At 31.7% G+C, this 15,174-nt stretch overlaps 1 protein-coding gene across 4 annotated transcripts in view; it reads left to right on the top strand.

The window, feature by feature from the left end:
* The window catches only part of LOC114341142 (afadin), a 1,043,753-nt gene that overhangs the window by 473,277 nt on the left and 555,302 nt on the right, over positions 1–15,174 (top strand). The window contains exon 1 of one of the 4 annotated variants that reach the window (XM_050658902.1): positions 4,739–5,021. The exons of the other annotated variants lie outside the window; for them this stretch is intronic. Within the exon in view, the coding sequence (XP_050514859.1) occupies positions 5,000–5,021 (22 nt within the window). The 5' untranslated portion in view covers positions 4,739–4,999. Of the gene's footprint in view, positions 1–4,738; positions 5,022–15,174 lie in introns of those variants that run through there. 4 annotated transcript variants of the gene reach the window in all.

The following is a 15,174-nucleotide window of genomic DNA, read 5'->3' as shown; positions in this document are numbered from 1 at the left end:
ATTATAAGGCAGTTGATGGAAAAATACAGGAGTAAAGAAACAAACGCTCATATGGTATTCATTGATCTTGAGAAAGCATATGATAGAGTTCCTCGAGAGATTCTGTGGTGGGCACTCAATAAGAAAGGAGTCCCTGGTGAATATGTAAAGATTGTGAGGGATATGTATGAGGGAGTAACGACTAGTGTTAGGACAGGTGTGGGAGAGACTGATAAATTTCATGTGAAAGTAGGATTGCATCAAGGGTCTGTGCTTAGTCCGTATTTATTCTCATTAGTTTTGGACCAGATAACAGCGAAAATACAGGGTAACATTCCATGGTGCTTAATGTATGCTGATGATGTCGTGTTAGTAGGAAATAGTGAAAGGGACTTAGAACAAAAACTGGAACAGTGGAGACAAGCTCTGGAGGAAAAAGGTTTAAAACTTAGTAGGACAAAAACAGAGTATTTGGAATGTTCATTTAAAGATGGAGCTACTACAAATAAAATGGTATCTTTGGATGGTGAAATGATTGTAAAAAGCAATAGTTTTAAGTACCTAGGATCGGTATTACAGAGTAATGGAGAAATAGATGGAGATGCATGCAGTAGAATTAGGGCTGGATGGATGAAGTGGAAAGAAGCGAGTGGTGTGTTGTGTGACAGAAAAATTCCAATGAAGCTGAAGGGAAAATTCTATAAAACAGCCATAAGACCAGCTATGATGTACGGAACTGAATGTTGGGCAGTGAAAAAGAAAGAGGAACAGCGAATGCATGTGGCGGAAATGAGAATGCTTAGATGGATGAGTGGAGTGACAAAGAAGGATAAAATTAGAAATGAGTATATTAGGGGAAGTCTAGGTGTGGCACCAATTGATGCCAAAATGAGAGAGCATAGGTTAAGATGGTTTGGTCATGTTCAACGTCGAGACGTTAACCACCCAATACGAAGAATAGCTGAAGTGCAGATTCCTGGAAGGAGTAGGAGAGGAAGACCAAAGAAGAGCTGGGGGGAGACGATAAGGCAGGACATGTTGGTAAAGGGGATTAACATTGATATGACCCAAGATAGAATTGTGTGGAGAAATGCAATTAGGGAAGCCGACCCCGCATAGGGATAAGGCAAAGAGAATGATGACATGGTTATAAACAAATGAAGATCAAAAAACGGTAAATTTTCGCTTTTTTCGTCTATAACCAAAAAGTTAGGCATTTTAAACAAATTTGAGTGTAAGAAACTCATAAATCGTGTAAAAAATTTCAATATGGCGTTCGCTGAATATGTCTATCCTTATTGGTTGCTTAGAAAATTGCAAAATAAATCATAACATTTTAAGTTTTTATAAATATTCATAACTTATGTAAAAATTAAATTAGAACCTTCTTATTACACCAATTGCAGGGACTTCTTGTGGTTAAATTATATTTTAAATTTCAAAGCAATTGGTCAAATAGTTTAAAAGTTATTTAATTTGTTTATCACAAATTCATTTTTTTTGCAACACTGTAAGTCAGAAAATTATGAGGTTACAATAAGACTTCTGACAGTTTATGGAAGAAGAACATTTATACTATTTACTTACTTAAAAAAATGACAAAAAGTAATTTTAAACAGTGTAAAATTATTTTGCAAAAACACGTCGATTTTTTGCTTACTTAAAAACAATTAGAATAACTTTTTAACCGTTACCCGTAGAAAAATTATTTTTTCATATTTCGAAAGACTGAATTTTTATACATATTTAAAAAGAAAACAATTATCCTGGGACAATTAGGGACGAAGTTAGCCCCCCCCCCATTTTTTAATTCACATGTTTTTGCAAAATAATTTTGCAGTATTTAGAATTATTTTTTGTCATTTTTTTTAATTCAATTAATGGTATAAATTTTCTTCTTTCATAAACTATCCAAAGTATTAGTGTAACTTCATCATTTTCTGACTTATAGCGTTGCAAAAAAAATTAGTTTGGGATAAATAAATTAAATACTTTTTAAACTATTTGACCAATTGCTTTGAAATTTAGGGTATGATTTAAGCACCAGAAGTCTCAGCATTCCGTGTAATAAGAACGTGCTAAGTTAATTTTTAATTAAGTTATGAATATTTATAAAATCTCAAAATTTCTAATTTATTTTGCAATTTTCTAAGCAACCACTAAGGATACACATATTCAGCGAACGCCATATTGAAGTTTTTTTATACGATTTATGAGTTTCTCACTCTCAAAATTGTTTAAAATACTTAACTTTTTGGTTATAGACAAAAAAGCGAAAATTTACCGTTTTTTGATCTTCATTTGTTTATAACTATGTATATCATCAAAATCGGCTGCAGGAAACATATAGGTTATTAATATAGATGTACATACTACTCAAAAAATTTGGTTTCGGCCTGGAGGGGATTGTGTCACCAACAGGATATTTTTTTTCCTTATTTCTCTGAACTAATAGTATATTCTGTACTGCAAGAGCCACTCTTGATAAATAATATTTCGTAAATTTTTCGTTATTTTATCTGTTTAGTGTCACAACTCAGAAAATAATATTTTCTTTAAATATTTTTAACAGAATTACTACACTATTTTGTAGAGCTTCAAAAACCTTTGTAACTGACTAGAATAGTTATTATACTAATTTTAACAGTTTTTGAATTAAACCCGGAAATATTCTAGCACACATTTTAAACGTCGTTTTCTCGATACATTGCTTTTTTGACTTATAGTCCATTCTTTCACGGTTTTTGCTCTAAATTTTAAAGAACCGCTTGGATTGACATGAAATTTGGCATACGTATAGCTTACACGTCAAAGAAAAAAAGTGATATTGTGCCGATGTGTGCTTTTGCCCTGGGGGTGATTTCACCCCCTATTGGGGGTGAAAAAATATATGTCCAAAATAAGTCCGGAAATGGGTAAACTGACTAATTTTAAGTAACTTTTGTTCTGTAGAGCTTTTTCGCCAAGTCAACACTTTTCGAGTTATTTGCGAGTGAATAAGTTCATTTTTCAACAAAATAACCACATTTTTAGACGATTTTTCGCAAATAACTCAAAAAGTAAGTATTTTGTCGAAAAAAATGTTCTTAGCAAAAATATTGAATATAAAAAAAGTAAAAAAACTGGTGTAAGCGTTAGGTCTCTGGATCTCGTAGAACCAGAGTTATAGCCAATGAAAAATAGATTCATATTCACCAAATTTTAAATAGAATATTTCGACGTGAAATATCCAAAACATTAAGCACTTTTTGGGGAAAACCCAATATAACTTTTTTAAAGTGTTTAAAAAAAGCATTATTTCTGTTTTTACAAAAAGTTTCTAGCATTAAATTTAAGCAAGTTACGCTCAAAATAAAGTTAGTCCCTTTTCTTTTTGCAAAAAAAAATCGGGAAGACCACCCCCTAATTAGCAACTTAAATGAAATTAATCGTTACCGCTCCACAAATTATTTTACTTACGTTGTGTTTATATGATCTGTAAGTTTCATCGATTCAAAGTGCTTATTTTTGAAAAAATTTGGTTTCAAAGTAAAATTTTTAAAAATTTAAATTTTGAAAAATATGCTTTTTTTCAAAATAACTCAAAAATGGTTAGAGATACCAAAAATCTCGAAAAACAAAAAAAGTCAGATTTGCTTTTCTAAATATCATGTATTTTTTTGTTTTTCTGTTAGACAAAAATTGATTAAGATTTGGTGTTTCTAAATATGCATACATTCGTGATCAGTGACTCGTTCAACCCCTTTTAACTACAGCCCTTTCAATAATAAGGACTTTGAGCCGATGAGACTTACAGATCGTATAAACAATATATACACGAGTCAAGAAACTTGTGAAGTCGAAACGATTAAGTTCATTTAAGATACTAATTAGGGGGTGATTTTCTCGATTTTTTTACCAAAACCAAAAGGGACTAACTTTATTTTGAGCGTAACTTGTTTAATTTTGATGTTAGAAATTTTTTTTATAAAACAAAAATGAAGCTTTTTTTAAACACTTTAAATAAGTTGTAATGAATTTTCCCCGAAATGTGCTTAATTTTTGGTTATTTCACGTTAAAGTATTCCATTTGGAATTTGACGAATATGAACCTATTTTTCATTAGCTATAACTCTGCTTCTACTAGGTGTAGAGACGTGATATATACACCATTTTTTAAAAATTTTTACAGGCTATATTTTCGCTAAGAATGTTTTTTCGACAAAATACTTACTATTTGAGTTATTTACGAAAAACCGTCTAAAAGCGTGGTTATTTTGTTGAAAAAATGAACATATTCACTACCAAATAACTCGAAAAGTATTGACTTAGTGAAAAAACTCTATAGAAGAAAAGTTACTTAAAATTAGCCAGTTTATCCATTTCCTGACTTTCTTTGGACGAATATTTTTTCACCCCCCAAGAGGGGGTGAAAACCACCCCCAGGGCAAAAGCACATATCGGCACAATATCACTTTTTCTCTTTGACTTGTTAGCTATATGTATGCCAAATTTCATGTCAATCCAAGCGGTTCTTTAAAATTTAGAGGTTTTGCAATATTTTACCGTTAAAGAATGGACTATTATGACACTTTTTGAGCTGAGGTGCGATATTATTACGTAGAACTAGGACCTAATTCAGCTCTAAGCTTCAGCTTCACCCTGTAAAACGAGTTACAGTGCGCGCGCACTATCACATCCCGTTCGAATTCAACGAAAAGATTTCGTATATCCTCGACCGTTTCGTTGACACCGGCTCTGCACGTTGTTGGCGCACAACAAAACTCGCGTGGTGGCGGTTGTTCCATGCTCGATCAGACGTGGAGTAATGCTTTCTTCTTCTTAACGTTCCGCGACACTGCATTTGTTTACGTTCCTTTGCTGTCTGATTTTCTGTCTGTGAGTGTCTGACGGTGATAACGAAAGAACTCCACGAAAATGAGTCATTTGCAGGAGTTCTCTGTTCATATATCCGTTTTTTTGTGCGGTTTGTTGGAAAGTAGATACGTTCCGTTACTATAGAGAAGATGTGAGCCGAAAGATGATGGATTGGGGCATTAGACGTAAGTTAATTAGTATAGATTCAATTTTCAATATTTCCACCGGGACCTTGCGTAAAAGAAATACAAAATTAACTCAAAATCATGCGTACAAGAGCGACAGCTCATTATAAAAACATTCTTAAAAGCATTGATTGTAGTGTGAGGTTGAATTAGGTAAGAAATATGTAAAATACAAATATTGTAATATTTCGGTATTATCAAACGTGTAGTTCATTTCCAATTTTCCAAGTTCCTGACTGATAACAGGAAGATGTGTGCGCATTATTTTATTGTAAATCGGTGACGAAAGTATAACAAAATGAATACATACGTACAGTTTTTTCTTTTTGCTATGTTCTGGCTTTGATTTTTACCTATTAATATCTGTTATTATCAAAGCTGATCAATTAATAAATTATTTCTGTGTAATATCTACTAAATTGGATAAACATTGTTGAAAAACTTTATTGAAGATAGAAAAACAAAAATTATATGCAAATCCTGAAACTTCCAATTACGACCAATACTCTATCCTGGTAGAAATGTAATCCTCTTCTTACTAATAAACATATAAAAATGAAATTAAAACATCGCAATTAAAAACACAAAACTCATCTCTTGCCAATTTCATTTTTTTTTATTTTTTAATATAGTCACTGTTTGACACAATTTAGTGATGCGCTACTTCACCTATCCGTTTTGCGCCAATTGCAGTGTAGCGCATTGTTTTGTTTTGTAAACACCATATCCAGTACAGGCAGTAAGAAGTGTTTCTATAATAGTTTCCAAAATCGTGAAAGAAGAATTAATTCAATTCGCAACATGGAACACAGAATACACAAAAATATACGAAACAAGTGCAGACACGTGTTTCTGACTACTTAGTTGTCTTCAGTATTGGCTATACCGTAATACCGTACTGATGACGACTAAGTAACGACTCAGAAACACGTGTCTGCGGTTGCATTACATCATTTAGTTTAGACTTTAGACTAGACGATAACGTCTTATGCCCTCTGTCAAACTTAAAGATAGTTTCGGTATTTCGATGAACCCATCAGATGACAGCCACACCCTCAATTTTTTTAAATAACAAAGGGTGTTATGTGACACTTCATTTGAAAGGTTATCATCAAATCTCATCTGAAAGTATATTACACTATATTTTTTTATTGTTTATTGACCGATTAATAAAAAAAAAATTTCCAACTATTAATTTATAAATTCCAATAATAAAATCTCAAAATTTTAGTTTATTACGTGTCCAAACTGTTGACAGTAGTCTAACTTACTTTTTGCTCTCCAACATGCTCTAATATGTCTTTAGTTATGTTCTTACGTTATTATATAAATCCCTTATATCAGCAATGGTATGTGGATTTGTCTGGTACATCTTGAAATTTAGGTAACCCTTCAAGAAAAAATATTGTTTTTCTTGATGTGCCTATTCGTGACAAATGTTGGCGATCACCACGGCAATCTTTATGTTATCTGCAGCAGCGTGGAAACGCTGCACAGATGTTGTGTTGAACCAGGTTCAGGGGTTCTTTAACCAGGATGTTCTTCTTCTTTCTAGACCTCGAGTTCCACATAGTTTCCTTGCAGAATGGCTTGTAGGAGGGCATATCTGGATTCCTTTCGCATAATGTCTCAAACTTTCTAGATTTGATGGTGGTCAGTACCTCTCGGTTCTTATTCATTCTTTCTGAGGACTTCCTCATTTGTGATCCGGTCAGTCCACGGGATTTTAAGAATTTACGGTATTGCCTCATCTCAAATGCTGCCAATTTTCTGCCCATTTCTTCGTTCGAGGTCCACGATTCAACACCATAAAAAAGGACAGAGAAGACGTAACATCGCAGTATTCTTACTTTTATACCAACATAGAGGTTGTGGCTCTTGAAGAATGTTTTGAAGGTGGATTTAGCTTTTCCGCGCTCTTATTTCTTGGTTGTTAGTCCATTCTTCATTTATTATGGTGCCGAGGTTGTTGTAGTGCGTCGCTCTTTCTATAGGGGTTTGGTTGATGTAGAGTTGCCCTTCTGTTATCTTTTTCTTGCTAATGGTCATAACTTCTTTACGTTTATATTGAGGACTTTAGGAATTGTTTCAGACCAGTACCTGACATTCTGAGCGTGATCGTGGCCATTCTAATAAACCGTAGCTTCATCAATAAAGTAAACATTCGTCAAATAATCGGGATTTTGTTTAAGAGTGATCCATTTGCAGGTTATATGAATGCCTTTTTCTTCTTCTTCTCGATCTTCTGCAATATGGAATAATTGTCCAGCATTTAGCATTTGGTATCTGAGTCCATTCTCGAATGTTTTTTAACCAAGAAACTTGTTTTCTTCCTACACCTCTACGGCCCTCTATTTTGCCTTTAAGAATCAGTTGTAATATTTTATATTGATTTCCCCTCACTATATGTCCCAGATAAGACATTTTTTATGTTTATCAGTCTTTAGCAGTTCTCTATCTTTGTTGACCCTCCTTAGTACTTCTGCATTAGTTTTCCTTGCTGTCCAAGGTATCTTCAGCATTCGTCTATGAATCCACATTTCCAATGCTTCAATTTTGTTCATGATCGATACTTTTAGCGTCCACACTTCTGCACTATACAAAAGTACGGACCAAACATAGCACTTAACCATTCTTTGTCTTAGTTCTAAACTGAGATGATTATTGCAAAGAAATGACTTCATTTTCATAAAAGTGAATGCCTTTTTATTTATTTTAAATATTTTCAAAACTGGTTTTTGACGGACATCGCAAGCACGTGATACGTACTTATTCCGTCTTACATTTAGTTCACTCTCTGGAATCAAATTCTTATTTTAGATGTCATAAATCATAAATGATGTATACTCGATATATTATTGACTTTTTTTTTGTTGATGTGTTCTTTTTAAAAGCATTTTAATATACCTACTGGTAACCAAATTGTACCTACTACATTCTACCGCGGATTTTGTGATACAGTTCTACTGTATTTTACTTCCAAATTGAGAATTTTTCCATTTTAATATTAAAAATTCGAAATTGTTATATTCACCAATCGTCCTGGAGAAATATAAATATATTCTTTAATATTCATTCAATTGTTATTTACTAACAGAAATAATAATTTAGTAAGTATAGAATAATATCATATTATACAAGAAAACTCAGACCCAAACAGTCGGTCAGAGAAACCAGTATTCACAAAAAAAAAATTCTCGGCTCGTGACTACCGTACCTACAAATCAACATACAAAAAACACTAGAGTGAATCTACTCTACGAGCACATCAAAGCATTGAAGAAAAAAACCAGTTTCTTTTCGTTTCATCTTGGGATGCGACCGTCCTACCAGAGATGGACCAGTTATTTTTATACGTGATCTGTTCTTTTTACAAAACCTATGTTTTCCATTTTGACGCCGTACAATTTATTGGCTGAGCAAATTTGCGACACTGGTTTAGGTATAGAATGTCCTATCCTATGTTTTTATCAAGTCGATTAATACTCCAGGGTAATAAGCTAGAAATAGACCATGTTCGGGACACTCAAAGATCCAGGTAGCTGACTACTTTTTTAGTTATTGTAGACCTATAGGAAGAAAACCTAGCTGTTTCCTGCCTAGAGTTCTCGTCCGTTTTTTAATTATTAACAATTTAGTGCAAAAATCGCGATTTTTTCGATTTTTTGCACCCCACCATTTTTTGCACCATTAGCTAAATAGTTGACCTAAAATTATAAAATTTAATTTTTTAGAACATTAAAAAACCTTCAAAATGCCGATTTTTGACAGTTAAAAAGTTAATTTGTTGCTACGCAAACTGCAAAATAAGTGAAAATCGATATTTGTTAATAACTTTTACTAAAACCTTTTACTAGAACGTTAGTGTTTCACCCAAAGTTGGGTATTGGCGTACTTAACAAACTCACAAAATTTGAGACCGATCTATTAATTAATTTAAGAGCTATTCTAATTGTTTATCCCAGAAACCTTGATTTTGCAATAACATAAGACAGAAAATAATGAAGATAAGGCAATTCTGCGTATGCCAAATGAAAGTAGAAAACTGATGCTATCAAAATGTACTAAAACAAGATAAAAAAATTAACTAATATAGTTAAAAATCCTAATGCCAAATATGTGAAATTTTGTAATTTATAAACATTTAGAATAACTTTAAAAATATTGTCTGTAGAAAAAATCATTTTACATATTAGAAAAGCTGGTATTTTACACGAATTTTTAAAAATGTAGTTCAATTGGTGACTAGTCGTGGTAAGTGAAGGGGGAGCACAAATGCACGAGTTCAAAAACTAAAAAAGGCAACTTAAAACTACTATCATTTTCTATATCTCGGGATCTACTGGATATATTTTGATCGTTCTTTTTTTAATTTGTCTGTCATTTTTCTGTACATTACAAATATGCAATTTGTCTAGACATTTATTAATTAATAAACAGTCTAATTTGTTTAAACAATTCTTAAAAAAATAATTTTTTCCCAAAAATCGATGTTTTTAATCATACTATCGTTATTAATCATAGAAAAAGTTAAGGTATACTTTAATAAATAAATTATCTTCAACAAATAATTATCTAGGTAATAAAAATCATTTGTTTATTAAAGTGTACTTTAACTTTTTCTATGATCATTAATGATATTATGATTAAAAAAATAGATTTTTGTAAAATAATATTTTTTCAAGAATTGTTTAAACAAATTAGACTGTTTATTAATTAATAAATTTATAAACAAATTGCATATTTGTAATGTACGTAGAAATTACATACAAATTAAAAAAAAATAAAGATCAAAATCCATTGAGTTGATCCGGAGATACAGAAAAATATATTTGTTTGAAATTGCTTTTTCAGTATTTTAACTCGGTGTATTTGTAGGTTCCCCCTAGTAATCGTTTGAATTACATTTTTGAAAAATCGTAGAGGGTGCTGTGAAGATACAATGTTTGTGTAAATTTTTTAAGAAAAAATTCAAATCACATTCTTTAAAATGGCAGTAATGAGATTCCTTAATTATTATAATCAAATTAGCTGTGAATTAAAACAAACATATGGGTAACTTTGTCCCAAATGAACCCAGGCTAAATTTTATTTGAAGGTTATTTGAAAATTCGTGTTAAAATACTATCTTTTCGAATATATAAAAAGATTATTTTTACGGACAACATTTTTAAAGTTATTCTAAATGTTTATAAACTACAAAATTTCAAAAATTTGGCATTAGGATTGTTGACTATATTAATTATTTTTATTATCTTTTTTAATACATTTTGATACTATCACTCTTCTACTTTCATTTGGCATACTCAGAATTGCCCTATCATCATTATTTTCTGTCTTATCTTATTGCAAAATAAAGGTCTTTGGGATAAACAAATGGAATAACTCTTAAACTAATTAATGGATCGGTCTCAAATTTTGAAGGTTTGTTAAGTACGCCAATACCCAAGTTTGGGTGAAACACTAAAGTTCTAAGGTAGTTTTAGTAAAAGTTATTAACAAATAACGATTTTCACTTATTTTGCAGTTTGCATAGCAACAAATTAACTTTTTAACTTTCAAAAATCGGCATTTTGAAGGTTTTTTAATGTTTTAAAAAACTGATAATTAAAAAACGGACGCGAACTCTAGGCAGGAAACAGGTAGGTTTTCTTCCTATAGGTCTACAATAACTAAAAAAGCAGTAAGCTACCTGGATCTTTGAGTGTCCCGAGAAAATCCTTATTACTCTGGACTATAATAATCGTGAAGTATCAGTGAGTGAATTTAAATAACAGTTTATCTTAACTAAAGATAGAACATAAAATAAAAATCTATTGCACTGTGGACTTTCACTTCTTTTGTTCACACTCGTCTAATGATCTCCTACGGCCCGTATAATTTAAATCTTTTGTTAATTCTAGCGAGAAGTTTTGAATTAACTTTTATACCGTGGTGTTCCCAGCTCTTGCACGTCACTGTCGCCGTAGCATACCCATAACAGAAACAAGAACCATTATTATGTACAATGGGTATTCACTTATTCACCTACAGCCTATTTTGGAGTACCATAGGTCAGGGATTCAGCTGTGTATGAAGTATACGATGATCTTCAAGAGTTAGAGATAAGTGTCAAAAAAGCAAAAAATAGGTAAAGAAAATGTAAAACATCCACAAGAAAATGAAATTGTATGTAGTCGGTTGTATACCATACACCACAAAAATTGTTATCAAAAAACTATTATAAAAGGTGTATTTATTAAAAGGGAACCCTTTCGGGCTATATCACAGAACGTTTTCACATTGACAATTCCATCGTCAGTGCTGATATAAGGTAGATATGGTAAACGCCACTAAAAATATATGTGTAAAAACCATTTAAATGTTATAAAATTGTTATTATATTACATTGTTGCTGATAATATTATATGATGTTTAAACTTCGGGGTGATTTTCTTCATGGCAACGTAACACTCCCAACTAGGGTGTTGGTCCGGAGAGAACCAGCAACTCAAGATGGAATTGTTATTCCGAAAACGGAGTGACACTTCCATCTGTAATGTACCCCGAAGGGGTTCTTTTTTCATAAATATATTTTTTATAAGGGTTTTTTAATAAAAAATTTTGAAAAATTTCCCTTAGCGCCAGCCTAGAGAAAAATATTTCAGGACAAAAACAAGCAAAAAAGTAGTTACAACCTTCTGTTCGCTATGCAAAAATATCCATAGAGCTTTAGAATTGACGATAGATGCACAACATGCAGATTTTCGTATAAGCCTGAATCTTTTTTTGGACTTTAGACTAAAACAGAGATGTGTCTTTTAGAATCTAGTGCGGAAATGTATTCGGGCCAAATGACCCAAAACAATGAATCTGATATGTACACGTAAGAAAAATGTGTTGCATAGAAGATGAAACAAAACTAATCTCACAACTAAAAATAATAAAATGAAAACGAGTTGGGAGAACATATCAGGGAAAAGGGATACAGGTGGAAGAAATAAAGTCCCTTGTATTGACAAGAAACATGAAGGCAGGGACATAGTCGTTTCAAGAATTTTGACGCAGTAGTTATTTTCTTGGTATACATCCTCCTCATGTCACTTTATATTTCAGAATCATAAAGGACTTAATGCTAAGTTTTTCCTCCTATAAAAATAGAAAACGCCATGTCATGTTCATATTGATGATGATATATTGAACTTATTTCCAAATGCCAACATTGGACCAAGAAACAAATTCAACACAACATCGCCAACATCAACACGGCGAGCATGAGACCTTTATGGATCCTTGTATTCTACTCCTCTGCATTCTCTGTGCATATGGTACACTTTCAGTAAAAAGGAATGAATTTCGGTATAAATGCTTTATTCTCTCATTTTATTAGTCACATAGTCACAATTCAAGATCTACATTTTAGTATTTATGAAGTTACTTTATATAAAAATAATCTGTCTCTGTTGACAGGCAAGTAAAATATTTTATTAAGAAACTTAGCTGGTGGTTTGCAGGCTTCTTCCGGTACTGTCCTAGGTTATTTACAGCTCAAGATCTTCGGGAGGCGTCAGGTGGTAGTTCCTAATAATGAACTGCAGCAATTGAGTAGGTACTCTTAGTGGTTGCCTCTGGTACTGTTAGCATTTTATGGAACCCATCGGGTGGTCGTTTGGGGAACTGGTGGTGAATAATTTATTATGTGGTTATCTGGGGAATAAACTCAATGTGTGAAGGTCCAAAATTAGAAATATAGTTTTTGATAAAATGCACAAAATAAAGAAAAAATTGAACCTGCAACCATCCCAAAAAAAGTTATACTACGCTTTTTTAAAAAAAATGCATTTTGAGGTTATGTATACTTAACCTACCGGCCTATAAAAATATACGTAATTTGTAGTAAATTTTTTGAAATTTTTAAATTGATTACACCCCACCTAAAAAAAATAAATACTAATAGATGACATTTTTGATGGCGGTGCAGGGGTGGAGGTTTAAAATTGCGCTGAATCTATTTTTAATCACATAGAACGTATACAGATTAAAAAAAAATGAGTTTGAGAGTGAGGGCATTTTGCCTAACAGGGGGTACCCTTTACGTTACGTTCAAATTAACGATGAAGTTTCGTCGATTAATATTAAAAATGACATCACTAAAGTTGCTAATTTAATGACATTCCGCGGTTGAAAGAAATAATTCGTCTTAATATCGTGGACCGTAGTGTACTAATATACAACAAACATAAAGATAAATTACTGAATAAGGCGGTCTCAAAATAAATATTTTACGAGTTATTGCCACTATATATCTCAATTAACATTGTTGTTTATTGTTTTCCTTATGAAAAAATGTGTTTATGGACGTGTTTAAAGACATTTTTTCCTTAAGAAAAAATGTGTTTAGTGTGTCATTAGTCAAATATTTAACAATACTATTCCTATTTTGAAAAAACTTTTTCTTATTGTTTAGTTATTAGTCTAGGCTCCAAATAGAGGTAACCGTAGCCTTTTCAAAACTCAACGGATTCTTATAGATTTTTGGCTGCTGATTACGAATTTCAAGGGCGGATTTCGATCCGAGTGGTCAAAGAATTGTTATAAACAATTTGATTGTTTATTAATTGTTTATAAGGTTCTGGCTCATAAACTAATAGAGATAAAAAAATTTAAATAAAATTTTGTTCCTTAATAAAAAACAAAGAAAATGGGGTTTCTAAACAATCCAACAATTAGAACTTAAGATATTGTAAAATTGTGCATAATACAAATTGCAAATTAAGTATTTTTCGAAGCTTTTTAGATCGTAACTCGGCTTCTGCGCATTCAAATGAGCTTTACAAGGTCTCAATTTAAAGCTTTATTCATGGACTTCCAAACAAAGTTTATTTGTGTTAAAGTGATACCCATTTGAAGTTATAATTTTCTTAACAAAATTGTTAAGCGATTTTTGAGCAATTGTATTTGAGCGATAAACATTTATACTTTAATTAAAACTAATGATAGAAGAACTCAAAAGGAACATTTTTAGCTTAGGAAAATTTCGTAGGTTTATTTTTGGCCAAGATATCGATATTTTAATAGAGCACTCTGAGGCGCAAGATCAGCTCACAGCTTAAAGGTTGGAGCGCTAACCTCTCGAAACAAATTATAATTTATAGTGTAGGTATATGTTATCGTCATTTTTCATTTTTGAAGATCCTAATCCAATTTCCTATCCTAATCATAAAATTCTTATAATTCAAGCAAAATAAAGTACCTCGTATCACCTTTCATTGTATTTACTTTTTCTTCTGTTTTTTGTGCTAAATGAGAAAAACATGAAAAACTAAGATTTTAGGAATATAACACAAAAGGGAGTTGTTCTTATTTATTAATACTATTTTTACAAACATTTTCTTTTATGTATCTGCATCGAGATATACAGGAACCTTCAGCGTTTTTACATCTATATAAGTTTTTAGAGCAATTTTTACAGTTACATAGTGGTACTAAGTCTGTTCTTGGAGGCAATAAAATTAAAAAATTTAGGGTTTCAGAGTCTCATTATCGATATGGTATTCATATATAAAAGTGGATTTAGTACTTTTGCAGCATCATCATTGCATATAAAAACGAGCATTCTATGTGACGGCGTACGTACACACAATTCACGTGCCTTGATGGTGCTGCAAAAGAACTCGATCCATGATCCACTAAGCCTCCAGGATATACTTAGTACCACCAAGTAAATGTAAAAATAAAAATTCTAAAAATTCTAAACATTTATGTAGATGTAAAAAAGCTGAGATTTCCTGTATATCTCGATGCAGATGTATGAAAGAAAATGTTTGTAAAAAAGGTATTAAATAAGAATAACTTTCTTTTAAGTTATATTTCTTAAATCTTAGTTTTTCATGTTTTTTTTTCTCATCTAGCACAAAAAATCGAAGGAAACATAAATATAATGAAAGGTCATACAAGGTACTTTATGATGATTTAATTATAAGAATTATATAAAAAATTGTATTAGGATCTTCAAAAATAAAAAATGAAGATAACATATACATTAGGCCGGGCCGAAATTTTTTTTTTTAATATTTCTACACGGCTAGTTGCCGAAAGTTGGGACTAGTATTTATATAATCCTATACCAAATTTGGGCCGGTTTAAAAAATATTTAACCGGGCCCCCTGGTCCT

Source organism: Diabrotica virgifera, chromosome 8 (assembly GCF_917563875.1).
Source record: "Diabrotica virgifera virgifera chromosome 8, PGI_DIABVI_V3a".
Classification (NCBI taxonomy): Eukaryota; Metazoa; Arthropoda; class Insecta; order Coleoptera; family Chrysomelidae; genus Diabrotica; species Diabrotica virgifera.
Note: the sequence above shows the minus strand (reverse complement) of the source record. Positions and strands in the feature narration are given on the sequence as shown.